The sequence below is a fragment of the Marmota marmota genome, unplaced genomic scaffold (genome assembly GCF_001458135.2).
Source record: "Marmota marmota marmota unplaced genomic scaffold, marMar, whole genome shotgun sequence".
Classification (NCBI taxonomy): domain Eukaryota; kingdom Metazoa; phylum Chordata; class Mammalia; order Rodentia; family Sciuridae; genus Marmota; species Marmota marmota.
The window spans coordinates 19,624,608-19,651,832 of NW_025999913.1; the positions used below are offsets into that span (position 1 = coordinate 19,624,608).

Consider the following 27,225-nt stretch of genomic DNA (forward strand, 5'->3'; position numbering starts at 1 on the left):
TGTGGTTCCTGCCTATAAAAGGATAAAAGGTAACATTCAAAGAAGAGTCACTGCTGCTGTCCCTCTCTTTGTGCAGAGCCCGTTTGTCAGGCTCCTGACAATAAACCCACTTCTTATCCCAGGTATGTGTTTGATGAGTCCTGCACCACTTTTCTTCCACTCACCACTGTCCCTATACAATGAAGGCTTACCTGGTCCTTAAAGTCATTGTGATGTGCAATCTTTATAAATCTAGTGTCTTACCAGGGCCAGCCAATTTGCCTGTGGCCATAAAGCTGGTAAGCAGAAGTACTATCAGTAGGATTTAAACTCAACCCAACACTAACTCTTATAGGCTTTTGCTCTCTCTCTGTTTTTTTAGGGAAGAAAACATAATGTTTTCCTTAACTCTTAAATTCTTAGTTAGAACAGATGCCATAAGAAGAGATATCCAAGAGAAAACTTCAGAAGACTAATCTACATGTTTCACAGATACACATGTGATGCTGCTGGTTATCGGGGTTCTGCTCCCTCACATGTTGAAGTCTGAACATTAGGAAAGCAAGCATAGAAAGCAGGGTTTATTTAAAATAGGTCACATAGACTTCTCCTGGGAGGCAGAAGGGGCCATAGCTGGTGTCCTGGTATCCCAGGTGTTCTGCCCTTTTTATATGTCCCAGGCTTCCTCTGTTCTCCTGCCTTTCCCCCTTACCTTTCTCCTTCCTGAAGGTGACTAGGCCCAGGAATGCTCGGTGGAATGGTCCAAAGGTGGGAAACAGGTGGGCTGAAAGGGGAAGGGCAGGGTGAAGCAGCCCAGGAAACATTAATTAACAATTAGCTCCCTGTAGGGAGGGGCAACTCCTGGGACAGGTGACCTTGGCAATAGATTGGAGCAGGGACAGGTTCTGGATAAGGGTGGAGGAAGGGGTCTGGAGGAGTTAAGTCTCAATCCCTCAGGGGACAGTCTCCAACTTGCTGGGACTCACTCAAAATTGGCCTGACTCCATTTACCTATCTATACTAACTGCCTAATTCTGGCTTCACATCGAGGACACCCAGAGACAGAGTAGTTTTTTAAAGAAGTGGCTTTGAATTCAGGCTTACAGAGCACCTTCAAAAAAGAATAGTAAATTTTTAGAGAAGTGCCAGCCAAGAGAAAAAGGACCAAGCAGAATTATTCTTCATCTTCTGCTTAATTACCTTCAGATCCACAATCCTTGTGCCAAAAGAACATTTTTAGAATGGCACATTCTGTCTCCTACTGAAAAAAAGCTCCAGATCAGCCTTCATCTAACAGATCCAAAAAAAGAAAAAGAAACCAAGTCCTACTTTTCACAGTGGAGCACAATTCAGACTAAAAATAAAGAAGCTGCTTAAATGAGAGAAATACAGAGACTCTTGAGCTCTACTCCTCTCAGTGCTGTGCATCTCATCTACAGCAAAAGTTAGATCCCTTCCAATGGCCTCTGTAAAAAACAGAATATGCCATTCCCAAATGATTGTTAAAGGAATGAAGAAGCAGATACTAGTCCGATGCAGTGACCCACACCTGTAATCCCAGCAACTCCAAAGGCTGAGGCATGAGGATCTCAAGTTAAAGGCCAGCCTCAGCAACTTAAACAGGCCCTCAGTAACTTAGAGACCCTGTTTCAAAGTAAAAACAAAGAGGGTCTGGGGATGCAGCTCAGTGATTGAACACATAATTCCCAGTACAAAATTAAATACAAAGGAGAGGACTTTTTTCCCTCTCTATTTGCATAAAAGGGCACAAGTTTCCCAAGAAAGTAAGGAAGTTCCCTACCACCCCTCATTAGCCTAACCACTTAAAGACAACTCTCACCTAGATGCATGGAGATGCACACAAAAAATGAACAAGCTCTACTAACCAACCTTTACCTGTCATTTTTTGGTCCCGAAAATGCCAAACTCTCAGGAGACAATTTCCTTTTCCTTGGTCTTAATAAGACATTAGAAAACAATAGGTACAAAATTTCCATCTAAAAGGATGTTTAACTAAAATGTTCTGCATCCGTTTGTTCCCAGGACTGCCACTCACCAAGCCAGTTATCTAACAGGCTTGTCACTCCCAAACTTCGGAGTTAACACAATCCGCACTTACGAAATTGGGTACACACTAAGCAAAGGGTGATACGACATTCTAAAAGAATAGTATTCTATACCTTCCAACATCAACTAACCAAAGTAATTACAGCTGTTTCAGCAAAGTGGGTGGCTCTTAGAAGAGCCTTTGCGTTTGCTAGGTAAAGGAAAGGCAAGGGAAGGGAGCTTTACGCCCTCTCCCCGCGGATACGGCGGGCCAGCTGGATGTCCTTGGGCATGATGGTGACGCGCTTGGCGTGGATGGCGCACAGGTTGGTGTCCTCAAACAGACCCACCAGGTAGGCCTCGCAGGCCTCTTGCAGCGCCATGACGGCCGAGCTCTGGAAGCGCAGGTCGGTCTTGAAGTCCTGCGCGATCTCGCGCACCAGGCGCTGGAATGGCAGCTTGCGGATCAGCAGCTCGGTGGACTTCTGGTAGCGGCGGATCTCGCGCAGCGCCACGGTGCCGGGCCGGTAGCGGTGAGGCTTCTTGACGCCGCCGGTGGCCGGGGCGCTCTTGCGGGCGGCCTTGGTAGCCAGCTGCTTGCGCGGGGCCTTGCCGCCGGTGGACTTACGCGCGGTTTGCTTTGTGCGAGCCATGGCAGAGGAAGAGAAAACAGCAAAGGCTTAGAAGTTGTGCCAGAAGAGATTATGGTTATATACACTCAGAAACATTCTGATTGGTCTCCTTGGTTTTCAAAACTCGCGCGCAATAAAGCCATTGGCTACGGAATCAACAAGGTGATTGGTAAATTGCTGAAGGCTCTGATTGGATGAATTACTTATTCTGCCAATTCCTCATCTTTTGTCTGTGACCCAGGGAGTTAATGTCCTAGATGTCTAGAGTGGAACTAAGGAACCACTTAGAAGGTCTTGGAATATGCTACTTCTCATTTGTTTGGTGTGTGGTGGGACTAGATTCCTAACGCTTTAAGAACGGATGTATTTGGTGGTGGGGGGTGGTTCCCTCTAGGCACCTCGACTGCCCGCGCCTAGATTCAACTTGTGGAAGCTTTGACCTTTATATACATAGGATTTCTGGATGCAGTACCTGGGACATTACCGGCAAATGCCTGGCCCCAGCGTCACTGGGCAAGTGTTAACTGACATGCGAAAGCTAGCCCAAATGGAATGGAGTTTTGCCGGATACTCTAGGTTAAGGTGAAAGCTCGGGCTTACTTTTCAAGAATCTTACATTGCGCTGTTTTTAGCAGTCCAGGTAGCCTATTCCTCGGGTACCTTTTCCACAAACTCAAAAATCATTCGTTTATTTTCGGTTTCCTTTGCTAGAGAAATATTCTAAGAATAAAGGACAACGGAAGCTGTGATCTAATCCAACCCTCGATTTCGGAAAATTTGGGCGTAATTTGTATGCCCCTACCAGTCTTTACTTGAAAGCAATCAAAAGCTTTTCTCATTTTCCTTCCTCACAGCTTCCAGGGCGTCTCATTTTACTTCAGCCACGGGTATAGCGAGTGACCTTAAGGGTTCTGGTCAGGTACATAAAGTTTACCTACTGTGCTACGAAAACTAGGTAAAGCCTGTTACAAAGCTCTTTAAATGCAAATGTGGATGGCTCTGAAAAGAGCCTTTGGGTCTTAGGTAGCTACACACAGACTTTGGTTGCTTCACTTGGCTTTAGCCTTATGGTGGCTCTCGGTCTTCTTGGGCAGCAGCACTGCCTGGATGTTGGGCAGGACACCGCCCTGCGCGATGGTCACGCGGCCTAACAGCTTGTTGAGCTCCTCGTCGTTGCGGATGGCCAGCTGCAGGTGGCGCGGGATGATGCGCGTCTTCTTGTTGTCGCGGGCCGCGTTGCCAGCCAGCTCCAGGATCTCGGCCGTCAGGTACTCGAGCACCGCCGCCAGGTACACGGGCGCGCCGGCCCCGACCCGCTCAGCATAGTTGCCCTTGCGCAGAAGGCGGTGGACTCGCCCTACCGGGAACTGCAGGCCGGCGCGGGAGGAGCGCGTCTTGGCCTTGGCACGCGCCTTGCCGCCTTGTTTGCCGCGTCCGGACATATTAGAATGGGAACCAAAGTGACAGTAATCAGGAAAACTGTTTACAAGTGCGCAAGCAGCTAGCCTTTTATACTCTCCTGCCGTTTTGCAAAGTAGCCTATGCCATGAGCTGAAGACAAGTCTCAGCCAATTAAAAGGCAGATGATTAAAATTTAAAGAAACACCTCTAATTTACATGAAATGTTTGTAGTTGAAAGTTCAAAGTAAGGTGGAGTTAGGGAAAGAACCAATAAGAGCTAGATTTCAAAAATAGCCTATGAGAGGTTAAGATACTAAAACAGCCAATGAGAAGGAGTTATTCTGCAATCCTTAATTTGCATACAAGCAAGCAAATATTAAGGGTGTTTTGAGCTTGTGCTCACAGTTTCTCTATCTTGGATCCTGGTAGTTGTGTTCCAGTATGCCTGAGCCAGCGAAGTCCGCTCCCGCCCCGAAGAAGGGCTCCAAGAAGGCGGTGACCAAGGCGCAGAAGAAGGACGGCAAGAAGCGCAAGCGCAGCCGCAAGGAGAGCTACTCGGTGTACGTGTACAAGGTGCTCAAGCAGGTGCACCCCGACACCGGCATCTCGTCCAAGGCCATGGGCATCATGAACTCCTTCGTGAACGACATCTTCGAGCGCATCGCCGGCGAGGCCTCGCGCCTGGCGCACTACAACAAGCGCTCGACCATCACGTCCCGGGAGATCCAGACGGCTGTGCGCCTGCTGCTGCCCGGGGAGCTGGCCAAGCACGCTGTGTCGGAGGGCACCAAGGCGGTCACAAAGTACACCAGCTCCAAGTAAACAGTGCTGCGAATGCGTTTATTAAACCCAAAGGCTCTTTTCAGAGCCACCCACAGTTTCATGAGAGAACTGCAACTCAAGAATTATGACAGTAAATTGTTGGAACAATACATGATACTGACCTTAAACTTTATTTTTGTCTTATACCTGATAAATTAAGAGCAAAATGCAAAGCAGTTAGTGTCCTACGTAATTAGTGTTTGTGTCCACATTGCCTTTTAGCAACATAATTTTTCCAATTCTGACACCGGTTTGGGGAGTAGTGAGTGTATGCATAATAATGGGCAGGTCCAGAGACTTCAGTGGCTCCAAGGACTCTCCCGGTTCTTCCTAACCTGATAATGGATCTTGTCCACAACTACTTCAATTCCCTGAGATTGCGTATTTAGAGAAATAGGTTTCAAGGTCTTCACATTCGTGTGGGGTTCCTTAGCCGAGCCCTTTGGAAGAACAAAGGGAAGGACAAACGGTTCCCGCTCAAGTTCCCACTCCGGTCCTCTATGCAAATGAGGGTTGTAAATAGGTGTGAAGGGCTTAGGTCTGATTGGCTAATGGCAAAACAACCCTCATTGGTAAGATATGAATGCAAAAAGGAGCTTCTGTGGGCTGTTTATCCTAATAGGACCCTTCTTGGGAATTCAGTTTAAGTTCATCTTAAAAATATAGGTCCTTTCAATCCCCAGTACCAAAAAAAAAAAAAAAAAGATAGGTCCAGATTGCTTAAGGATAGAAATGTGGAAACTCTTGTAAGAATTGCTTTTTAATTTTTGTTTTACTTATCTGTTTATTTATCTATTTTTTTGTCAGGGGCTAGAAGGAAGTTCTCTTTCTGAGAATAGCCTGACCTTTACAAGAAACAGCCTGCCTGGGAAACATCTATCTTCCTGGAACATCCTGCAGTTATCTCCCTTGAGCAAACATCCTGCAGCTGGCAGTTTTACAACCTACATCCAGCAACTGCCAATAGGAGAGCTTCCCCATCCCCAGCATATAAATACCTCTGTGTGAACAATAAAAATTTGCAGCTTGATCAGAACTCCTGTCTTGCTGTCATCCCTCGTGTCTCTTGTCCCTTCATTCCTCCCGGCCTAGGTTCATCGCCCTCCTTGATGTCCTGCAGGTCAAGAAAATTTTTGGTCTCCCCATGCCTATTTCTCAATTCATTAACTCACTGTATATGCTTCCCTCCCATTTATATACTAGGTCTTCCTCTTATTCCCACAAACCTCAAATACCTATTTGTTAGATGGACTTCTTCAGCTTAACAAGTATATGCTTTAATTGGACAGAACCACTGCCTGAGGAGGCCTAGCTTATCTGAACTCACTCTGCCCCTGACAGTGGTCATTTTAGAGAAAATGTGCAAATACCTGTGCCTAGAATGCTGAGGAACACTAGAACACCTCAGCCTTAAAGTAGAAGTAACATCATGTTTAGGCTCTTTCAAGTAGCCGCTGTCTTTCTGACCTTCCCATGGTAATAATCAAGGAGGACCCAAAAAAGTCACTATCTCCCATCTACCCTCAATTGTATATATATAGATGGAGTTAAGAATATACTACCACACATTGTAGAACCCTGATATACTATTTTCAGGTGAGAGAATTTGAGAAACAGCATGTGTAGGACAGTCTCTGACCATGTCCCAGCTTTCTCCTCTAAAGCAGGTCACCCTAAGATTCTTGTGAGACCTGCAAACCCCAGCAGGACTCAACAGGCCTTGCTAGTTTTCCCCTAGTTTAACATTAGTTCATATTTTCTTTGTCCTGCTACACTTCTCCGAGATTGTCCACTTTATCAACCCCAGCATGAAAACAGCTTTAACAGCTTCTTCAGGTCTTTCTTCCCTTAAGAAGGCTCTCATGTCATGTAAAACTTAAATGAATGTGCATGTGTTTCTCTTGTTTGTTCTTCTTACAGGCCCCCAGTCAAGGAACCCAAGATGGGTAGAAGGAAAAAATAGTTTCCTCTGTACAACATCCTATGGGTGGATCTGTGTTCTGTGTGCTTGTTTTTCTCAGTAGAAAAACAGGCAGAACACTGAAAACATCCAGAAAAAAACAAAATGAAAATGTTTAAGAAGGATTCTAGTTCACTAGAAATAGCAAAGTACAGGATGTGTGGCTTAAACAAATGTCCTCACAATCCTGGAGGTAAAGTCTAAGATCAACCTTGTAAACAGTTTTCTTCTGTAGTCTCACTTCTTGGCTTGTAGATGGCTATCTTTTGTCTTTAGGAGGTCTTCCTCTGTGTGTATGTGTTTTAATCTCTTCACCAGATTGAATTAGGGCCCACCTCAATAACCTCATTTTGCATCTTTATCTCCAAATAGAGTCATATTTTCAGATGTTAAAAACTTCAATATATGAATTTGGAACAGATAAAATTCAACCCATAACAAGAAGTGTAGTAACGCTGGGCATAGGGGCTCAGAGGCTCAGAGAGGAAGATTACAAATTCAAAGCCAGTCTCAGCAACTTAGCATGGTCCTAAGCAACTTAGCGAGACCCTGTCTCAAAATAAAAAATAAAAATAAAAAAGGCTGGGGATGTGGCTCAATGGTAAAGCGCCATGGGTTAAGAAAAAACAGAGTGATAATGCTTCTTAATAGTACTCAAGAGTGATCTCATTATGCTCTGCCTCAGCTCTATATACACATCCAAGTTTGAAATCTTGTCTTCATTTTAAAATATTCCCTTTCCTTTTGTGCATATAGTTAATAATATATAAAATCCTACTGATCTTCTAATTTTTTAAACATGCTCTATGCTTCTGCTTAATTTTGCCCAAAAAACAGAAATATGATTGTTTGAGAGTTTGGCTAAAAATAGGTTTTGTCCATAGTGAAATAGTATGCAACAATCATTAAAAACATTGTGACAAAAATAAATAAAAAATGTTTGTGGGGTAGTGTGGGGATAAGGACAATTGCAAAACAGTGTCTTCTCAATTATAATATATTCACACACATAATATAGTTGGGAAGGAGAGGCTGTATTAGAAGGATCCATGCCAAAATGTGAATAGTACTGTTACATTCTTCTGGGTAAAAAGATTAACTGCTCTGCAGAGAACATTCTCCATTTGATGCTCTCCACAATTCCCATTTGTGTGTTCAACAGACAGTATGTTCTACCTCAGATCTTTTCCTCTCCAAAGTCTCTATCCTATTTTAAAAAGAAAAGTAATATATTTAAATAATTATTGAGTAACAATTCTGTACCAAGTGTTATGCTATATCTTAATATGCAAAAATGAACGACATTTTTAAATTAAGGAAAAGTAAAGTGTCTAGCCCAATAGGAAAAAACAGACTGAGAATTTTTAAACTACATAGCTCTGTCATGCTAAGCATATGTTCTTATTTATAAACTAATGCTCCATTAAAGTTGAAGAGGAACAAATGAGAAAGTTAAGCAAAACTTTGTGTAGTATGAATATAAGGGCCAAACAGGAATTTTTAAGGCAAAAAAAAAGATGGAAATACAAAATTCTGAGCTGTGGTTACCTCTGATGGATAGCAGAAAGATGAGATGAGGTCAAAGCAGCCGTTTTGCTTTGTTATTCCTAATTGGCAACTGGATTCAGATATGGTCATCAGATTATCCTTTACAACCTGTCTGTGTTTAATGTACTCTTGTGTTTGTATATTAGCGGAAAAGTAAACTCCCTTCTACAAAAAGTCAGAATCTCCATGATTTATGAAATATAGCTAGTACTGAAATTTGGTTATAAGAAAATCACACCTGAACTTTGCAAAAATTGCTAATATAGACTTGTTTAAAAGAATTTTTTTTAATCAATCACCTACTGTGTCTTCCCAACCCACCCCCTTTCTTATCACTGAGCTCGCTCCGGAGTCACCGAAATTATAGGCATACAGCCCACCTCGCTTTTAAAAGATTCTTCATGAATTACCATCCCTTTCTGCCAGAAAAAGGAAAAGTGACTTGAATTACATTCTGCTGACATCCTATATGGTATTCCACCCCTGCTCTGCCTTCCATAGGGTTATGCTTTTCGTTCCTGGTAGACTGTAGGCTCCTCAACTGCAAGGAAGAGGAAAACAGGAAGTGGAGACAGATATAGAAATTGCAGTGCTAAAACAGCATGGTCACAGACAGCCTCATCCACAGGATATTTAAATACAAACCTGAAGGAAGTAAGGGACTAACACATTCAGAGATCTGGCATGGAGGTCCTCAGAGAGGGGACTATCAGTGCANTTTAAAAAAAAAAAAAAAAAAAAAAAAATGATAGGATTGTAGCTGACAGGTGAGAATCACCACTCACCAAATCCAAGAGGAGCTGCTCTACAGAGGTCATGTCAGAAATGCTGTCTGAGGACTGTTAAGTTGGAAGTGGCTATTGATTGGACTTCAGGCACAGATGCCAAAAAAGTAGTATGGTTTCTGAGACTGGAGTTCAAGGGAAATCTGGGGGCTGTGATTTAATTTCCAAATCAACATGCAGATGATATTTCGATAGCAACAAGTAAACATCAGTTCAACAGAACCAGATTTTCATTTTCAAGATTCATGTTCACAGAACTGCAAGGATTAGTAAAGCTAGGAGAAAAGGCATTAGATAGAGGACTCTTGAGGTGAGTTTCACAAATGGGTTTCAGGAAGCCCAATAACTCCCTGGAGTTGTTTGCAAAATATGTGGGGAAAGAGGTGCACTTTGGAAAAGGCGTGCATGTATATCACTGGATCCTCATAGTAATAACCCCATGGCTTTAAAAGGTTGAGTAAATTTTTCAATTTCATTGCCTATATTTATAACTTAAAGGTATTCTTCCACATCTATAAAGTGGTGATAATACATATTCTACAGAAGAAGCTACAGGAGAAAAAGAATTGATTGAGGAAGCACCTGTAGAACCATCAGTTAGGAATCCACATATCACAGAGCTCATTCAGCCCTTGAATTGCTGCTCTTCATTATCAACCTTCTTTCCTAAGAAGTTGCATCTGATCATGTAGCTTCTCTGTTTTCATGTCAATTACGTTTCCAACTCAGACCTTTACCCTAAACTCCAGACTCATACATCAACTGCCCATTTCATATCTTCCTCTTAGATATTAACAACTTTTCAAACTCTGAATATACAAAACTAAGACTAATTCTCTCTGAAACGTGTTTCTTCCTTACTCTTCCCATTTTAGTAACTGGTATCTCCATCCTTGTTGCTATGGCTAAAAATCATTGGAATTATGGTAAATATTTCTCTAGTCCCCTATATCAGTAGCTCAGGGTGGGGGTGGAAGTGTGGATAAAAATATCTGAAATCTACCACTTTTCACAGCCTCAACCACTAACACTGAAGCCCAAGCCACTGTCATCTCATCTGACTTGTTGCAATAGCCTGTCTCCTGGCTTCTACCCTGGTCCTATCAGGCAATTCCCCAGACATGCAGACAGATCATTTTGAAGTAAATCAGATGTTGTCAAGTTGTCTGCTCAAAACTGTTCAGTGGTCTCCACCTCATTCAATGTAAAACTGAAAGCAGTTACACACCAGCATAGGAGGCCAGATAGGAACTACTCACTTCCATTTGCTTCCCAGACCTTGCCTCCTTCTCCTGCACCCCAGGCAGTCCTACTTGGAACACTGCTTCATTTTCCCATTGTCTTTTTTCTCCGTTCCACTTTGTCAATGAACTTTCTATGCCGCTATCATCTAAATATTACCTTCTTCTTCACACACTGTGCCTTTCTCTGCTTCAGTAATCTCATAGCACTTAACACCATCTAACACACTTTTATTTGCTTACACACCCACACCCAATAAACTCCATAAATGAACATAAGAATATTATTTTTATTCACTTCCACCCACTGCTATAAATATCAGACTATAGAAAATAAAAGTGCTACGACATCCTTATGGAGGTTTCTCCTCAAACCAATGCCTTTGCTCCAATAGAGATTCATATTGACACGCAAGAATCCATCTTATAAAAAGATGATATTCAAAATGCCTTTGTTAGCTTTCTTGATATAAAAGTAGCACCATACAGATCGCTTGCTATGATAAGGGAAAAAAAGGCCTTATTTTACAATAAACTATCACCTTATGCCAAGCATTTATATATCAACTTGCATTTGGATAAACAAAACATCATGTGCCCCCTCATGCGAGGTACAAATTTCAAGCAAATCGCTTCTACTTCACATTATAAATAAACGAAGTAAAACATTTTGTAAAGCACTTCCACCAGAAATAAGTCAAACTAATGGAACTTCTGAGGGACTAATCGCAAGCAAATCAATATCTAAAAAAACAAAAACAAAAAAACAGGAACACCCAAGGACAGTTTAAGAGCCGAAACAAAAACGTGGTTCACTCTCTGAGCCAAGCATTGTTTGGGATATTTTCTACGTAAATTAAATATAGACCTTGAGACTTTGGTTTAAATTAGTTAACAGTACTAGAGTGTGGGAATTAAACAGTGCACCTAACAAGTCCACTGATGCCTGCACATAAACATGCCCTCATTTCTGTAAATAAGGATGTTTGCGTTTGCTCCTTAACGTCCTATCGACGGCGTAATCTTAGCGTTCCTCCTTGTAATAAATCGCACTATAACTCCAAGCCGATTGCTGGCCTGCACCTACACATTGCTGCCAGCACCCAGCGCTCTGTGCAGCTCAGGACGCTCCAGGGACACTGTGCACCAGGAGGCAGGGCAGGCAGCCTCCAGAAGCCGGCTCCAGTGCTGAGACCGTGTGGGGCCAGCTCCACTTACCTCTCGCGCAACAGAGGACCGCCCTAGCTACACAGGCCTAGGTCAGCTTATACTGGTTACAACAGAACACGACATGCCGTGACAAAGGACGAAATGAAATGCAACACGCAACATCAATATGGAAGTAAGGAAGAGCTCTTTTAAAGAAAGCTGTGGGCGGCCCTGAAAAGGGCCTTTGGTTGGTAAAGTTAAGCGACGGACGCTCAGCCGCCGAAGCCGTAGAGCGTGCGGCCCTGGCGCTTGAGCGCGTAGACCACGTCCATGGCCGTGACCGTCTTGCGCTTGGCGTGCTCCGTGTAGGTGACGGCGTCGCGGATCACGTTCTCCAGGAACACCTTGAGCACGCCGCGGGTCTCCTCGTAGATGAGCCCGGAGATGCGCTTGACGCCGCCACGGCGGGCCAGGCGGCGGATGGCGGGCTTGGTGATGCCCTGGATGTTGTCGCGCAGCACCTTGCGGTGACGCTTGGCGCCGCCTTTGCCAAGACCTTTACCTCCCTTACCACGACCAGACATGGCTAAAGCGGTAATGAAGAGTGCCGAAAGCGTGAAAGCAGAGAAGCAATTCCCTTATATGCACGGATTTCGGACCTGATTGAAGACTGAAGACGCGGGGCCTTTCGCCCCGCCTTTCAGAGCTCAGCCCAGATGACGTCACTAACATCCGGGGCCTCCGCCTGAGCATGCCCTCTACGCAGGTCTTTCAGGCGGGCTCTTTGTCCCCAAGGGGGAGTTTTCCGACCTTTCAACAACTACGCCAAACCAAAAAAGTATACACAGCGTTTAGTGGTTATCCTGTGCTTTAGAACAGTTGCGCTGGAGCTTTCACCACATGACCAAAACTGCAGTCTCTGCTATGCGGAAGCCACCTTTGTCCCCGTTACCACCCCTCACTGGAGAGAAAGGAACACGCTAGATTGGCTGCATCACCACGCCAAAGAAAACCTCCTCCCCGAAGGCAGAGACACGGCCGGTTACTGACTCGTGGTAAAGGCCCACGGGAGTCCCGGGTTCCATTCCCGACCTACCCTGCTCCCCCTGCTTATTAAAGTCTGACCGCCCTTTGCTCTGCACCCAGTAACTCACCAGTGTGCAAGTGTCTGCGTTTCTCTTCTCCTAGTTTTGTCTTTGATTCTGTAAGCAGCACTCTTCCAAACAATTTGCATCCTATGATCCAAAAAAGGCGATTTCTCTCAAGTCGGTTTAATTGTAGGTGGGCTGAACATATAGCTTATAGACAGTGTTAAGAGTATTATTAGAAGGAAGTAGTGACGCAGAGCAGAGTGGCGCAGCGGAAGCGTGCTGGGCCCATAACCCAGAGGTCGATGGATCGAAACCATCCTCTGCTATCTCTGGTCTTCTTTCTTTCCTAATATAAAAATCTTCTAGACTAGTTTCACAATAACTAAGAAAAATGAATCTAGATTTTTAGAGAGGAAAAACAGTCCTGAAATTAAGAACATCTGTCAGGAAATAAATTTGAACTATTTTGCAATCTTTGCAGATAAACAGAACGTTTTCATGGACACCCAAGTGTCCTCTCATAATAAATCAGATTTCTTCCAGCTGCCAAAATGGCCGTGCCATGACAATTCTTTGCTGCCTCCGAAGCGGGGGAAAATGCTGAAATAAACTGAATGCCAAGGACCAGGACGGGGTAGGAACACAGGAATGTAGTTTTGTTTGGTTAGTTAGGGTTTTGGTTTTGGTTTTGGTTTTTGGTTTGTTTGTTTGATTTGTTTTGATAAATAATTAGAAAGCCTTTCTTGCCGAGTGGTTAGGTTGATGATAGACTGTAAATTCACTAAGAGTCACTCTGCAGAGTCTTTGCAACTACCAGACTCCTACCCTTGTGAGTGAGTAGTAGTTTGCAACAGGTGTGGACTTTGGATAGCTACCTTTGAACTCGTCCTCAGAAAACCCTTCTGCCCCTGCCACTGGTAAATGTGTTTGTAATCTTTCTTCCTAGAATATTTCCTGTACAGCCATTCTCTGCCCTTATTTTCTTTAAGCACATGTGTTGTTTTATTTTTCTCTCTGTCTGAAAGGATTCTTGTTCAGATATTTATGTGTCAGATACTGTACTAGAAGCTAAGGAGAAAAAGATGTGAAGTAGCCTGTAGCCTACAACTATTTTTAAAGAAGGAAATATTTTCATTATAATGTAACAGTGGCCCCTTCACCTTCTGCAGCCCTCATTGCTCTAAGGCTTTTTTTTTTTTTTTAATGTTTTTTTCTCTCTTCTCCCCTCTTCCCCTCCCTAACAAGAATAGGGAGACTGTAATCTTTTCTTCCCCTAGTTAACTGCCCTTGAACACATGCACTACAGGAAGGTGATGCCTGCTGAGGATCTGGTAAGTAATTACCTCCCAAATTAAAAAGTGAATCCTAACCAGGGGGCCATCAGGGCCCCCTGGTCCCATCAGAGCATACCTGGAATGTACCCTTGAAGAGTTCTTTAAACACACACACACACACACACACACACATGTCCCTCCTGATGGGGAGAGTCACAGCCTTTGGGAGAGGAGTCCCCTGTGTTTCTCCTTTGCTAGCAAAGCAATAAAACTTATTTTTCTCAAAACTGTGTCCTCATTATTAAATTGGCATTGATAAGCATTGGGGACAGAAACTGAGCTTTGGGTCACAATAGCATCACTTCTTTAAAAGGTTAATGTGTTGAGTGCAGAGGGAACAAGGAAAATTTGGATTGTCCAGTCATGGCCATCCACTAGTTAAGTGTGGTTTTTTGGGGGGGAGGGGGGCTCTTATAAAACTCTGCATTAACAGATTAACAGATTAAGATTTATTACAGCAAAGGATAGAATGCAGGAAAATTGGGGGAAATGCAGGTGGCAGAAAGCTGGAGAAGGCTTCCTGTCCTCTGTTATCAGTCAGTAATCACACTTGTGTGCTTCTCTCCAGCTGTTGATAGACCCAGCCTGATTTTCTCTTAAAATTGGGAGCCATCTCGACACAAAGCCATGAAAAGCTAATTTCGGCTTTACTATAAATTACTGCAAATTCTGAACCTGCTTGGAAAATGCCTGCCCATGCCTTGAACTCACCCATGCCTGGCTCTCTCTGACCAGATAGCAGCCCTCTCTGAAACTTTAGTGACGCCTCATAAATCTTGGCCTTCCCTGGCCAGATAACGACCCTCTCTGAGGCTCTAATGACCTTCATAAATTCTGATGATGGGGCCAGCAAAAATGTAAACTATCCTTTGTGTTATGCTCATCAGAGTTTTGTTATCTGTAACCCCCCTTTGTGTAACTTTCTGGGCTATAAAGCTGGGCTACAGGAAAGCTGTGGTGCTCTATTGTTCCCAAGGTTTTTAATGAGAGAGGCAGCCAAGCTGGTCAAAATAATAAGCTCGCTTTAATTTGATTTTAATTGGAGTCAGTGGTCTTTTCTTGTGTCGTGGTCTAACACTGAACTGCAAGGACATTGTCAGTTGCACCTGCCAAGCAAAGTCCACTTGAATATGGAGTCAAAGTTGTTAGAGGGAGCTGGTCACCTAGCTATCACACCAGCCACCATGAATGTTAATGTCTGCTTTAAATATGCTGACAACCTGGTTCATGGTGATTCACTGCTTCAGGGATATAGAATAACATCATTACCCAGTAACAATGTGGACATTCCAAGTATTTAACTTTCAGAATGTGACCAAGGGTCATCACCAAGGCACTTACTACAGAGTTGAATAGAATACAACACTTTTCCTGTGTAACTTTGCCCTGGCAACTCTCTGTTGAGGAATGTTGGCAGGTTTTGAGCTAAAACTTGGATTGTTAGAGTCTGTAAACAAGTCTGGATAGGGCCTGGCAAAGTGCCTGAGGGAGTGGTTTGTCAAGTAACACCAGCGAGCCATTAAGTGTGGAGATTTCTTATTGGTTGACTGATGTATCTAGTTTATGCTAATTAAGATAAGCTGTGTGGAATGTATAAATACCACTCCTGTCCTGCAATAAATGGCTCCTTCTCCTGCTGTATCAACGTACACAAGTTATTCGTCACCCCCCGGTTATTTTGCTGCAGCCGGACTGCGGCATTGGATAAGTACTTATTAGCCAGAAAGAGCACTCTAGGCAAAAGAAAACACACAGAAACACACACACACACACACACACACAAGGAGGCATAAATAATAAATAAATAATTCACAGTAAGGGAGGTTGTGTGAGGGAAAGTTGGAAAGAAGTGAAGTGGCTGTGTTGGAAGCACCTCCAGTTCACTCACTGATGCATGAAATGGCCAAACCCGTGACATCAGATAGATGAGATTATACTGGTCTGTCTAGAAGAGAAAGGCCCTGCACACCACCCAGCGCCATTGGGGGTTGCTTCAGGAGGAGGAGCAAGCAGGACTATGAGAGGCAGGTTTTGCAGCAGAGGGAGCTGGCAAAGAAGCCAAATCCATTATGTCAGAAACTGAAAGGGTCACAGCTGATCTTGCTGATAAGGGAACAGCACCAATGGGGAGCTTTCCTGTTCAGTTGGGGGTGGGGGCATATCTAGCAAGAAAAGGAACTGTGGTTAGGCCTCTGGGGGCCGGCAAGGGTAAAAAATGTCCAGGAAGCTCTTGAATGTTTAGAATTACAATGCACTCTCAAGATATGCAGAGCAGATAAAGAAAGGGCAAGTCACTAAGGGAGTCAGTATGCAATGCAGACAGTTTAGGTTTTGTTTTCTATGGGCAACTCTGAGCAAAGAATATGATAGGATTCTCTTGGTAGCGCAAAAAAAAAAAAAAAAAACTAGAATTTTTATGGTTTTTATTTACCTTATGATTAGTTTATTCTTCAACAAATCATTTCCCTCCTAAACTGTGAGACGGAGGGTTTGGCACTACCTATATTCATCTATGTCTGACCAAGCCACACTGGTCAGCTCCACTTAATGTTCAATACATCATTTAAACTTCACTGGCCGAGCAAGCTGTCCCTTTGGCAGGCCAGTAATCCCAGTGGCTGGGAACATTGAGGCAGAAAGATGGAGAATTCATAAGCCAACCTCAGCAACTTAGCAAGGCCCTAAGCAACTTGGCTGGACCCTGTCTCAAAATAAAAAGGGCTGGGGATGTGCTGCAGTAGTTAAGCACCCCTGGATTCAATCCTTGGTGCCAAAAAACAAAAACAAAACAAAACAAAAACACTTAACCAATAGATCTTCACACACACTTGACTCTCAAAACATTCTTCCTGCAATCAAATCATTTCCATTGCAGTCAGTGGAAACTTCATTGTTGGGAGGGTGGAGTAGGGGTGGGATATTGAAAATTTATATGGTTCCTCTCACACCCCCAATCCAATCGTCAAACCCTTCAAGAAATATCCAGAAATCAACCACTTGCCACCACTTCCAGCAACATTACCATGATGGTTTAGTGACAGAGGTTCATGTGTCATCTGAATATTACAACATCTTTCAACCAATCTGCCTGCCTCCAGGAAAAAGAGGGAAGGAGAGAGAAAGTCCATAGCTGGGTCCTCCTCGGCACACAGCAACTTGTGAGCTGAGAGGCCTAGAAGAATATCTTCTTGTCAATAAGCTCACAATAGAGATAATTATGGGATTCAAAAAATATGTATATGAGGGTTGGGGCTGTGACTCAGGGGTAGAGAAGTGCCTGGCATGTGTGAGGCCCTGGGTTTGACCCTCTGCACCGCATATAAATAAAATAAAGTTCCATTAACAACTAAAAAAATTTCTTTTAAGTATGTATATGAGAAAATCAGCACATTTTTATTGAGCTCCTACTAGTTTCCAAAAGTTTTTTTTATGGACAAGGTGGGGAAAGGCCATATAAAAAGCTGCTTTTCCCTGTTCCAGAAACTGCTTATTTAGTAATCAAGAAAAATCAAAAGCCATCATAAATGAATGAACATGCTCCCAGTGCCTGGATTGAAGAAATACCTTTTGTGTCAAATGCTAATGTGAACTTCAAACGAGATCGCAGAGATTCACTAAGAGTCTTCAAAGAAGCCACCCAAAACACAACTTCAAATCTGTATCCCGTCTTGGGGCCAACAGTGCTCCAGAGCACTACAAATCCCATAAAGACGTTTCTTACTCATGGAATGATTTCATCGCCTTTTATTGTATACTGACCAGTCCATTGACAATTTTTGGATTCCGACCTTGTTCCTTAGCTTCATAATACATGAGAACCTCAACAGAGAGCAATGGCCCTGGGTTTACCGGAGGGAGCCCCCCAAAAGAGTAACGACCCTGCCTCTCGGCTACCCCAAGACGCCCATCCAGACCAGGCCGCACAGTGCACAGTGCCCGACACCGTCGTCGCGGGGAAAGCAGACCCGGACCCCGCCGGGCGCGGCTGCCCGATGACCGCCAGCCCGTGCCTGGGTCTGCAGGGTGGGTGCGAGCGGAGCGGCCGGGCTCGGTGCCGACGGACGCGGCAGGTGGGCATCTTTCCGGTCCCACGGGGCCGCTGTCCTGCACTCGGGAGCCACAGATTACCAGACGCGCGGAATGTCGACCCCGACGCCGCGGCCCCCAGTGACCCGGGAAGGCTGGGGTTTCCAGGTCCCGGTGTTCCCACCAGCTTCAGGAAAGCTGAGGAGCGGAGCGAGACGCCCCCTGCACGCCCTAAGTGTCACGGCGAGCAGCTGCTCCCGGGGACCACGTGGCCTAACGGATAAGGCGTCTGACTTCGGATCAGAAGATTGAGGGTTCGAATCCCTTCGTGGTTAATCCTTTTCCTCCGGACTCCAAGGGCGACGGTGCCTGTGTCCTTCCTTAGTAACGGAGGAACCGTCAGCCCCACGTCCTTCTCTGGTTTTCCCACGCCCTTGTCTTCGCCTGTCCTGCGGAGGAGTCACCCTGGAGCTCGAGGCCCTGGGCCCCGGATTTTAGAATCCAGGGTCTCAGCAATAAAGGGAGCGAAAGTCCAGCCGCACGGACTGCAGACGGTCAGCGCGCTGGAGGCCTCGGGCGGGCCGCCCGCGTCCTGGAGGAGAAGAGCCCCAGGAGCCGGGAGCTCGTCCTCCCGCCCACCGGCTGCCCGAGCCGAAGGCGCCGCGGCCACGAGGCGCAGCTCGGTCACTCTGATGGTCGGCCTCTCCGCGCTCCGGATGCGGTTCCACTGCGAACCGCGCCCCCACCTCGGTCCCCGAGCAGAAGGTCCAGTCCTTCTCCTCGAGGAGGAAGGCCCAGGTTAGGGAAACCGCTGCGGACCACCTGTTCCACAGAGCGTGCGCTCCCCCGGATTCTCCACCGAATGAAGCCAGTGAACACAACTTGACTCAGCTCTCACCGTGTGTCCGTCTGCTGGTCTTTGGCCAGAGATGACCGACACTATTGAACTTTCCGCACAGAGACAGAGGAGCTAACTGTTTTGTAGTACCTCTCCTTTATCCATCACTAAAGCAGATCAAGAGGCAATGGGTTAAAAAGTTGAAGACCTTCTTTACAGGTCCTAAGTATAGCTTTTTTTTTTTCAATTTGTTGTATTTCCACATTGCTGTATTTTTGTTTACATATGGGATGTTTGGAGCCAAAGGACAGCTTTTAATTTTTATTGAGTAGTTTTATCTATCTTCTTCTGCATTATTTCTTTATTCAATAAAAAAAATGTTAATGACCTAATGATTTTCTTTTACTCGGGAGCAATATAGTATATGTAACAGTCCCTTATGATTTTGCTGACCATTGTCATAGATTCTAGGGTGCTGTTGTACGTCCTTGTGGCCAGTGAATATTTGTACATACACTGTCCTTGATGAAAGATCACCCTGTCCGCGGGGTGCAGCCAGGCATCCCTTTACTCTGTGATCTTAGGTTGAGGATAGATTAAGAGAACAGGGTGGGAAGTACAGAGAGGAGCAGAAGACCCCGTCACAGTGGCCTGAATGACAACATGGACCTCCATGACAGCTACAACAGTGGACAGGGTGATTGGTTCTTTGATGAATTTTAAGAGTGAAATCCATGGACACAAGGGTGACAGCAAGGCAATAGGATTAATTAGAGTGATAGGAAGAAGGCATCACTCTGCATGGAGAGGGGTCCAGAAAAAGATAGTGGGCAAGGTCCATTGTCTGGAGATTTGTATGGATTAAGGGAGAGAGCCCCCTATCCACTCAGTGTCCCGGGCGAGGCACTCAGGGTCCAATCGGGTTACCCTGTCCCCTTTTTTTTGATGGGCGTTGGGTACCAGAGAGCAGATGTCTGGCTATATCCGTTTTTTCTGCTTACGCAAGAGTCAGCCTGAACTTGATGAGGCCTGGCTTTTGTCTATTTTCTTGGCCCTGACCTTGACACCTGACCTTGAAAGAGCCCAAGTTCCTGCCGGTCCATTTAACCCTTCCTCCTACCTCAGTGAGAAATGGGTTGCTTCTGAACACATTCTCAACAGGGAAGCAAGAGGCTCAACTCTTTCCTAGTTTATCTGAGAAATGAGTAGAAGCTGGAATGCTTGGAAAAGATCTTCAATTAAAATTAATTCAACTTCTCGGTAAGAGGTACATCCGGTTTTGCAAAAAAGTACAAAATAAATAAATAGGATTTTTACAGAAGGCAGCAGAGACTGTTGGTGCAAAGCCCACCAAAGGGCAAGAGAATGTTGATTCGACCAAGGGGTGAGATGGGGGACAGCTGGGGAGCGCCGTGACTCTCAACCTGGGGGTCCAGTTGGAACTCGGGACTGGGGCTTAAATCACGAGTTCGAAAATTAGAAGTAGGCCGGGCAGAACCTCAGACTCTCATGGGGCCGACGAGGGTGGGATTCGAACCCACGCGTGCAGAGCACAATGGATTAGCAGTCCATCGCCTTAACCACTCGGCCACCTCGTCACCTGCCTGGCGCTTCTTAGGGATCATATTTCTTTATGGAAGGTTGCTGTTTCCTTTCGGTTTGGGGTTTTTTTCTTTTTTTTCTTTTTCATCCTTATTGTTTTAACGAAACCGTTTCCATTTCGCAGCTGCTATCATTTCACCATATTACTTCCTTGATGTATCTTTGCTCTCCATAAATGGCTCTCTTTGATAAAGGAAGTAAAAAATAAGAGGAAACTGGGGAGAAGAAGTGGACCTGAATAAAGATGAAAAGTACACTTCTTACAGGGGAAATGGGAGAAATTAATGAAGAAGAACGGAGTTTATATCCACTTTTGTTTTTTTTTAATCAAAATGAATTTTTCATATCTTCAAAGTCACATAGATTAGCACCACAATTAATCCAGTTCGTGTTGCATACCTGGAAGCTTCTAGTAGGACTCTCAAAAGGGTGTTGCCACTTGCCATTAGTGCTGGGTAGAAATGATCACACCTCTCTGAGAAGCCCAGGTGGTGATTAGTGTCACGCTGGGAGTGATGCCTTAAGGTCACATTGCGACTGGTTCTGAATCAGAAGACCAAAGATTCTGGACTTTATCTTGCAAAATTGCAGAGCTAACTGAGGAGACTTTGATTTCTTTATTTTGTAAGGGTAAATGTGGCAAAAATGATAACTGGCATTGCCATTTTGTCCAATTATTGTGCATTTCTGTGTCCGCCGTTCAAAGACCACCAGGAATATAGCTGCAGGTGAATAAGTTGTTTTTATTGCTACTATAACTAGAAAGAATGCACCATGGGAAACCTGGGAGGATCCCAGGAAAGAGATGTTTTAAGAGGCCTTATTATAGAATTGTGCTTGTGTTGGGTGATTTGGGGGAGGATACTAGGAAGTGAGGCTTTGCACTGCATTGGATGCTGTCCTGAAGACAGGGAAACTTTTGGTAATTGGGTACCTGGATACATTTTACCTAGAAGGCAGATTAGAATGAAGCTGAAGCTGAAAAAGCAGTGGCTTCTCAGATTCCCTGGTGGAGGAAAACTTCAGTACTGTGGGCTGCACCACGACTGTTTCACTGTGTGTGCTTGGTAGAAATTGTAAAACACTTGATGTGGTTTAGTTGTTTCTATCTCATTTCATCACCATCAGGAAGGTCAATCTGATGCAGATGTTCTGTGAGATTGTTCAGCAGAAGAACGGTGAGCACAAGGCCAGTTCCTACAACACCCAGGCCTTGAGAACTGTCAGGCTGGCTCCCAGATGCCAAGGGCTGCTTTTCTCTTTCTCACTTATGCTCAATATCATTATTTAAAAAAAAAAAAGTAATGTGTGAGTATGTTGTAACAAGACATATCAATGAAGATTAAATATGGAATATGACCAGGGATCAAATGACATATCAAAAGATGATTTAATAAATATTAACTCTATTAAATATCAGAACATATTAAGCTAAAACAGGTAAATTATACAAAGCTGCATTTTTTTAAGCACACTCTTTATTCCACACACAAAATTCCCTACTATGGTGATACCTCATGTTGTAGAAATGCATGGTTAATAATTTAAAAATCAAAATATAGAATGTGTCAGAAGGTGGTGACTGCCTTGGAGTGATGACAACTTGAATCAGATGGTCAGTTGTTCCCATTCCATGAGACCCATTTAAGTGGGGGGGGGGGGGTTGAGAAATATTCATGTGAGCTGGGAGTTGTGGCACATACCTATAATCCCAGCCACTCCGGAGGCTGAAGCAGGAGGATTTTGAATTCAAAGCCAGCCTCAGCAATTTAGAGAGGCCCTAAGCAACTCAGAGAGACCTTTTCTCAAAAGAAAACATAAAAAGGGCTGGGGATATGGCTTAGTGATTAAGTAACTCTAGGTTTAATCCTCACTACCAAAAAAAAGAAAGGAAAAGAAATATTCATGTCAGGGCATCATCCCTAGAGATTTGGTTTCACTTGCTCAGAACTGATATTAGAAGAGCCAAAGTCGAGCTCTTCAACACTGACTTAATTATAAAGAAAACTTAAAAAAAAAAAAAAAAAAACCAACTGAGGCAAAGAGATCCTTTCCAGTAGTAGTTCTAGCAATCAGATTCACTGCATCACTGCTTGCCTAAGTCGAAGGACATGCCTGCCAAGCGTCAGGTCAGTCAGGGCTTATTCTGCGTCAGGCTCTGTAGCGGGTTTAAAGCCCAGTGTAGTGACGAACAACTTGTGTACGTTGATACAGCAGGAGTGGAAGCCCTTTATTGCAGGACAGGAGCAGTATTTATACATTCCACACAGCTTATCTAATTAGCATAAACTAGATACATCAGTCAACCAATCAGGAATCTCCACACTTAATGGCTCACTTTTGTTACTTCTCAAACCACTCCCTCTGGCATTTTGCCAGGCACCAGCCAGACTTGTTTAAGAACTCTAACATTCCCCTGGCAAAATGCCAGGTGTTATTTTGACTTGTTTACAGACTCTAACAAAAGACCATGACTCCCATCCAACCTACAGATTTGAACTGCTGCCTTTTCCATTTTTGTACTTTGATAAAATACCCTGCCATGCTGATAAGGCCCCTATAGCAAGGAACTAATGATGAGCAGCAGTCAGTGGCCAGCAAGTAACTAAAGTTCCCAATTCAGTAAGGGTTAAGGACGAAATCATGCCCTTGAACACATGAGTCTGAAAGTGCCTCCTTCCCTGGCTGAGCCTGGGATGGTTACAGTCCAGCCAACATCAGGACCAACCACAGACTCTGGGAGACCTGAAGCAGACCCAGTTAACTTGCTATTAACGTGCTTTAGATTGGATCTAGTGGTCATGCTGGGACCAACAGAAGTTGTGGTAGCTGAATAATGGTTCCCAACAGGTCCTCCTCCATGGCTGAAACGAAATAAGCAGGAGGGCGTTTCCAGGGCTTTTCCTAGAACAATTTTTAGAGGCTAGAGTGATTCCTGGGGCTCCTCCACTGTCATTGAGAGCACCAGAAAATGTTTTGAAGTGTGCAGAGTCAAGAGAGGAAATTGGGGATTACTGTATTTGGAGTCTAAAATGTTAAATGTTACATGTTGGGATCTCTGTATAATAAAACTTCAAAGTAACATGCCTATATTCTTGCAGGTGCTCTGTAGATCTTTAAAATATGTCTGGCACAGATTCAATTTAGGGAGAATTGATAGGAAGTGTTGTGTGTGGAGACCACGGAAGCTCTCAGATGACTAGGATGGCTGGGATTTCATTCTGTCATTTTCACATCTGTGTCCACAGTTAACCTACAAAGCTCCAGAGAAGAAAAGAGTCACAGGTGGAGCTTTTAAACTAGGGACACTTGATCATCCTAGCACATAATTAACAATTTGATGGACTAAAGCCACCAACAAAGCAAACAGGCATCAGAAGGAGAGGTCATAGGAGACAGAGACTGGCAACTTTCAGCAGCCAGAGGAAAAAGTGAGGAGCTGGGTGTTGCTCAAGGAGAGGAGGTGCCAGTCCCAGGGGCTGTCTGTACATGCCAGGGGTAACTCCTGGTTTGGGCAAACTTAAGGACAAGGTCTCCAGAACTGATCCAGGTCCATTGAGACTTGAAATCCAGGTGCTAGCCATTGAAATGAGGCATTTTATCTCATTATAAGTACTTTTAACAGAACAGTTAATCTTCCAGATAGTGGGGGCCACACATGAGCTTAAGGTGTTTGAAAGGAGCCTCCCTGGGTACAGTCAGGAGAGACACTAAGACATGCCTGGCTGTACTGCTATTAAGGTTGGGATTTTCAGAGCAGTGTTAGTTCTTAGAGACCAGTAGGCTCCAGGAAAGGAAGAAACTAAAATTGGAGTTTGTAAAACAAACACTTACTTATCCAGGGAGAGTGGAACTTACCAAATCTGAAGAACTCTGAGCAAAAAGCAAAAGGGGACATCAAGTGAAAGTGGGACTGGGCTAGAAATCGAGAAGTAGGTAAGGAGAGTTCCCACCAGGCCAGAGAATCCAGGTGGTTTGGCGCAAGTAACTGCCAGTGCTTAGAGCCAGGGGTGTGAGCCTGGCAGTGGGCAAGACCTTAGAGAATCACAGGGGGAGATCTCCAGGATGTTTCCGAGGCCCCAGGAGATGGGATTCAACTTCCTGGACTCAGAGTCAAGCGGCCAACCCTCAAACCATTGCAGCTTACTACTGCCATTCTCATGTTTATCCTTGCACCTGAAAATACATGTGGAGGGGGATCCAAAGAAGGAAAGATTGGTCGGAGATGCCTCTGTCCCCTGAACCATGAAGAACCCAGGCCGGAGAAATAATTTGCACATACCAAAAGCGAAAATGCAGAGTCGGACAAGAACCGCCTGGAGAGGAGAAGGCTGGGGAGAATATTTGTGTAGAGCTGGGTCTGCAGACCGTGAATGCCAGGTCATCAAAAATCACGTCAGGTCCCACCGAGATTTGAACTCGGATCGCTGGATTCAAAGTCCAGAGTGCTAACCATTACACCATGGGGCCAACAGACGGGGGAGCCCCCTGGGATATCTGGACAAAAGAGTCCAGAGGCGTGTCGTTCTGCTCCTTCCAGGGAGTCCTGACCTTGACCCCATTAGTCCCCAGGTTGTCAGCTACGCCCCAATTGGCGCACACTCGTGGAAGCTCTCGGGCGCTACCAACTTCAAAGGACCAAGTTCGAGATACTAGTCCTTTGAACTAGAACCCGCTGAGCAGTCGTCACAAGAGTCATCGAGACCCGGGGACTCCGACATCCCACAAAACAAGAAGGAGGAAAGCAGCTCCGGGATTCCTAGTGAAAGTGGCGTTATGCGGGGGGTGGGGGTGTGGGGGGATCTACGCTAAGGGAGAGGGGGGAGGGAAGAGGGGGACTACTGCTCAAGGGCTACCTGATTATTTAGTGTTGGGTGCTCACCTTCGGGTGGAAAGGGCGCTAAAAGTTACTGAGGTCCCACCGAGATTTGAACTCGGATCGCTGGATTCAAAGTCCAGAGTGCTAACCATTACACCATGGGGCCGCGGAAAGCCGCCCTCCCAGGTAAACTTTTGACAGCACGCAGCTGTGCGTTGGCTTGGTGTCTGGGTTCCCAGACTCCGAAGAAGCTGCACCCAGGCCCGGGCCTCGCCCGTGGAGAGTCTTCAGTACAGCTGCTCCTTGCAAAGTCAGAACTGTGCACTTGAATTCATTACCTGGGCAGTGAAAATTCGTTTGCTGGGAGTTCACAGAGGAAAGTGACCGCGCCGGAGTGATCTCCTAAGACGCCTGGGCGCGGGAGGGAAGAAGAGAAGTACGCGACGTCTGGGATTCACTGGTCATCCGCGGGGGAGACCAGGTGTTCCCGTCTGGTTATTTTACTTCCTTTCCTTATCTGCATTTTCCAATGGTTCGATTTTATTTATTTCACTCTCATTCGTGTTGCATCAATGATTATGTGAATGTGTTGGGAAAAATAAGAGAGTTTTAGATTGCAAAAAAATAGTTTTTTAAAGAAAAGACAGCGAAAATCTAAAAACCGTTTTGAAAGTTTTCTGTGTGGTCTTTGCTCGGCGATTCTGGCCCCCGAGAGTGGGATGGCACAGGATCCGGGGGACAGGGGGGGTAGGGATCCCCAAACATCACAGGCCCTCAAAAGCAGAACTGCGCTGCACACGGCCGAGCTCCTGGAGAACTGCAAAGCAGGAAAGCTAAGCTGGCGAGGCTTTGGAAGACCCGACGCCGAGTTCAGAAGTCCGGCAGGGAAGGAAGAGAAGTCGCGGCTTCCGAAGGAAGGAAGGAAGGCAGGCAGGCGTGGAGAAAACAGTAAGGAGGCTGCACACGCGCAGGGGGGTTTGCGTGTTTCCACAAGCGGTAATTGCGGGTTTAACACCTGCAAAGAAAACCTCTCTGCGTAGTCGGCAGGATTCGAACCTGCGCGGGGAGACCCCAATGGATTTCAAGTCCATCGCCTTAACCACTCGGCCACGACTACACGATGGAATTGGTGCTCACAATATTCCCATGAGGAGTATTGTATTTCTACATCCCGCCAGAGTGTACGTTGATGTTGGTGATGGATGTGCCTGTCGCGGCCGAAGATTGCGACAGTGCTCGGAGGAGTAATGACAAACGGGGACGCTGACGCAGGACGTTCCCACGACCTTGGAAGGGCCAGGCCAAACCTGAGGTGCGGACTCATGTCCAGGAAGGCAGACACGGTTGCAGACTCTGCGGTTCTTAACCCTCATTTCTACTCCCCAAAATTCTGAGGATAGAGATGTTTGTTAACCTCATTCGACCGAATACCTGGGCTCTGGTCAAAAGGTTAAACGCCTAGCAGAGGATGGTTTCGATCCATCGACCTCTGGGTTATGGGCCCAGCACGCTTCCGCTGCGCCACTCTGCTCGCTGTCCTGGCCGCTGTGCGGGTAGCCAATTACGCTCTAAGTGGGTGGTATCAGGCATCTCCTGGTCCAGGGGGCTTGTCACGACTGCGGAGACCGCAGGACCCCGGGACCAGAGAGGCCGAGATGGCGCCAGCGAACAAGGCAGAGATTCCTTAGGGCTTTCGGATAACCAAACGCAGGCCGATCGCGGAAACTTAAAAAAATAAATCTACAAGTCTTGGGGACGCTCCCGTCCGTCAGCATGGGAAGGAGGCTGTCAGATACGTGTCTTCCAAAATGTTGGACCGGATAGAAAAGAGATGCTGTGCATTGGCCGGGAATCGAACCCGGGCCTCCCGCGTGGCAGGCGAGAATTCTACCACTGAACCACCAATGCCCGCTTAGCAAGATCTTTCTCTGCTAGTGTGATGCGGAGAGGCG

The 27,225-nt window shown here is 45.4% G+C and overlaps 4 protein-coding genes and 8 non-coding genes across 12 annotated transcripts; 3 read left to right on the forward strand and 9 right to left on the reverse strand.

The window, feature by feature from the left end:
• Window positions 1-2,202: 2,202 nt before the first annotated feature.
• Window positions 2,203-2,706, reverse strand: LOC125615613 (histone H3.1). Its single transcript, XM_048799909.1, has one exon. It carries the CDS (start codon window positions 2,676-2,678, stop codon window positions 2,268-2,270), a length of 411 nt encoding a protein of 136 aa, XP_048655866.1. The 5' UTR covers window positions 2,679-2,706; the 3' UTR covers window positions 2,203-2,267.
• Window positions 2,707-3,493: 787 nt separating this feature from the next.
• On the reverse strand, window positions 3,494-4,159 carry LOC107149323 (histone H2A type 1-H-like). The gene has a single exon (XM_015494123.2). The coding sequence runs from the start codon at window positions 4,097-4,099 to the stop codon at window positions 3,707-3,709; it is 393 nt and encodes a 130-aa protein (XP_015349609.1). The 5' UTR covers window positions 4,100-4,159; the 3' UTR covers window positions 3,494-3,706.
• A 280-nt stretch (window positions 4,160-4,439) lies between these two features.
• Window positions 4,440-4,881, forward strand: LOC107149329 (histone H2B type 1-C/E/F/G/I). The gene has a single exon (XM_015494129.2). It carries the CDS (start codon window positions 4,500-4,502, stop codon window positions 4,878-4,880), a length of 381 nt encoding a protein of 126 aa, XP_015349615.1. The 5' UTR covers window positions 4,440-4,499; the 3' UTR covers window position 4,881.
• Window positions 4,882-11,751: 6,870 nt separating this feature from the next.
• Window positions 11,752-12,212, reverse strand: LOC125615616 (histone H4). The gene has a single exon (XM_048799919.1). The coding sequence runs from the start codon at window positions 12,145-12,147 to the stop codon at window positions 11,836-11,838; it is 312 nt and encodes a 103-aa protein (XP_048655876.1). The 5' UTR covers window positions 12,148-12,212; the 3' UTR covers window positions 11,752-11,835.
• A 696-nt stretch (window positions 12,213-12,908) lies between these two features.
• Trnam-cau lies at window positions 12,909-12,980 on the forward strand. Its single transcript has one exon. It is a non-coding gene; the product is annotated as a tRNA-Met (tRNA).
• Window positions 12,981-18,276: 5,296 nt separating this feature from the next.
• Window positions 18,277-18,349, forward strand: Trnar-ucg. The gene has a single exon. It is a non-coding gene; the product is annotated as a tRNA-Arg (tRNA).
• A 2,019-nt stretch (window positions 18,350-20,368) lies between these two features.
• Trnas-gcu lies at window positions 20,369-20,450 on the reverse strand. Its single transcript has one exon. It is a non-coding gene; the product is annotated as a tRNA-Ser (tRNA).
• Window positions 20,451-24,852: 4,402 nt separating this feature from the next.
• Trnaq-uug lies at window positions 24,853-24,924 on the reverse strand. Its single transcript has one exon. It is a non-coding gene; the product is annotated as a tRNA-Gln (tRNA).
• Window positions 24,925-25,367: 443 nt separating this feature from the next.
• Window positions 25,368-25,439, reverse strand: Trnaq-uug. The gene has a single exon. It is a non-coding gene; the product is annotated as a tRNA-Gln (tRNA).
• Window positions 25,440-26,308: 869 nt separating this feature from the next.
• Window positions 26,309-26,390, reverse strand: Trnas-uga. Its single transcript has one exon. It is a non-coding gene; the product is annotated as a tRNA-Ser (tRNA).
• A 342-nt stretch (window positions 26,391-26,732) lies between these two features.
• On the reverse strand, window positions 26,733-26,804 carry Trnam-cau. The gene has a single exon. It is a non-coding gene; the product is annotated as a tRNA-Met (tRNA).
• Window positions 26,805-27,110: 306 nt separating this feature from the next.
• Trnag-gcc lies at window positions 27,111-27,181 on the reverse strand. The gene has a single exon. It is a non-coding gene; the product is annotated as a tRNA-Gly (tRNA).
• Window positions 27,182-27,225: the final 44 nt, after the last annotated feature.

Coding starts and splice junctions, on each gene's coding strand:
- LOC125615613 (XM_048799909.1), bottom strand. CDS start 2,678: ATGGCTCGCACAAAGCAAACCGCGCGTAAGTCCACCGGCGGCAAGGCC.
- LOC107149323 (XM_015494123.2), bottom strand. CDS start 4,099: ATGTCCGGACGCGGCAAACAAGGCGGCAAGGCGCGTGCCAAGGCCAAG.
- LOC107149329 (XM_015494129.2), top strand. CDS start 4,500: ATGCCTGAGCCAGCGAAGTCCGCTCCCGCCCCGAAGAAGGGCTCCAAG.
- LOC125615616 (XM_048799919.1), bottom strand. CDS start 12,147: ATGTCTGGTCGTGGTAAGGGAGGTAAAGGTCTTGGCAAAGGCGGCGCC.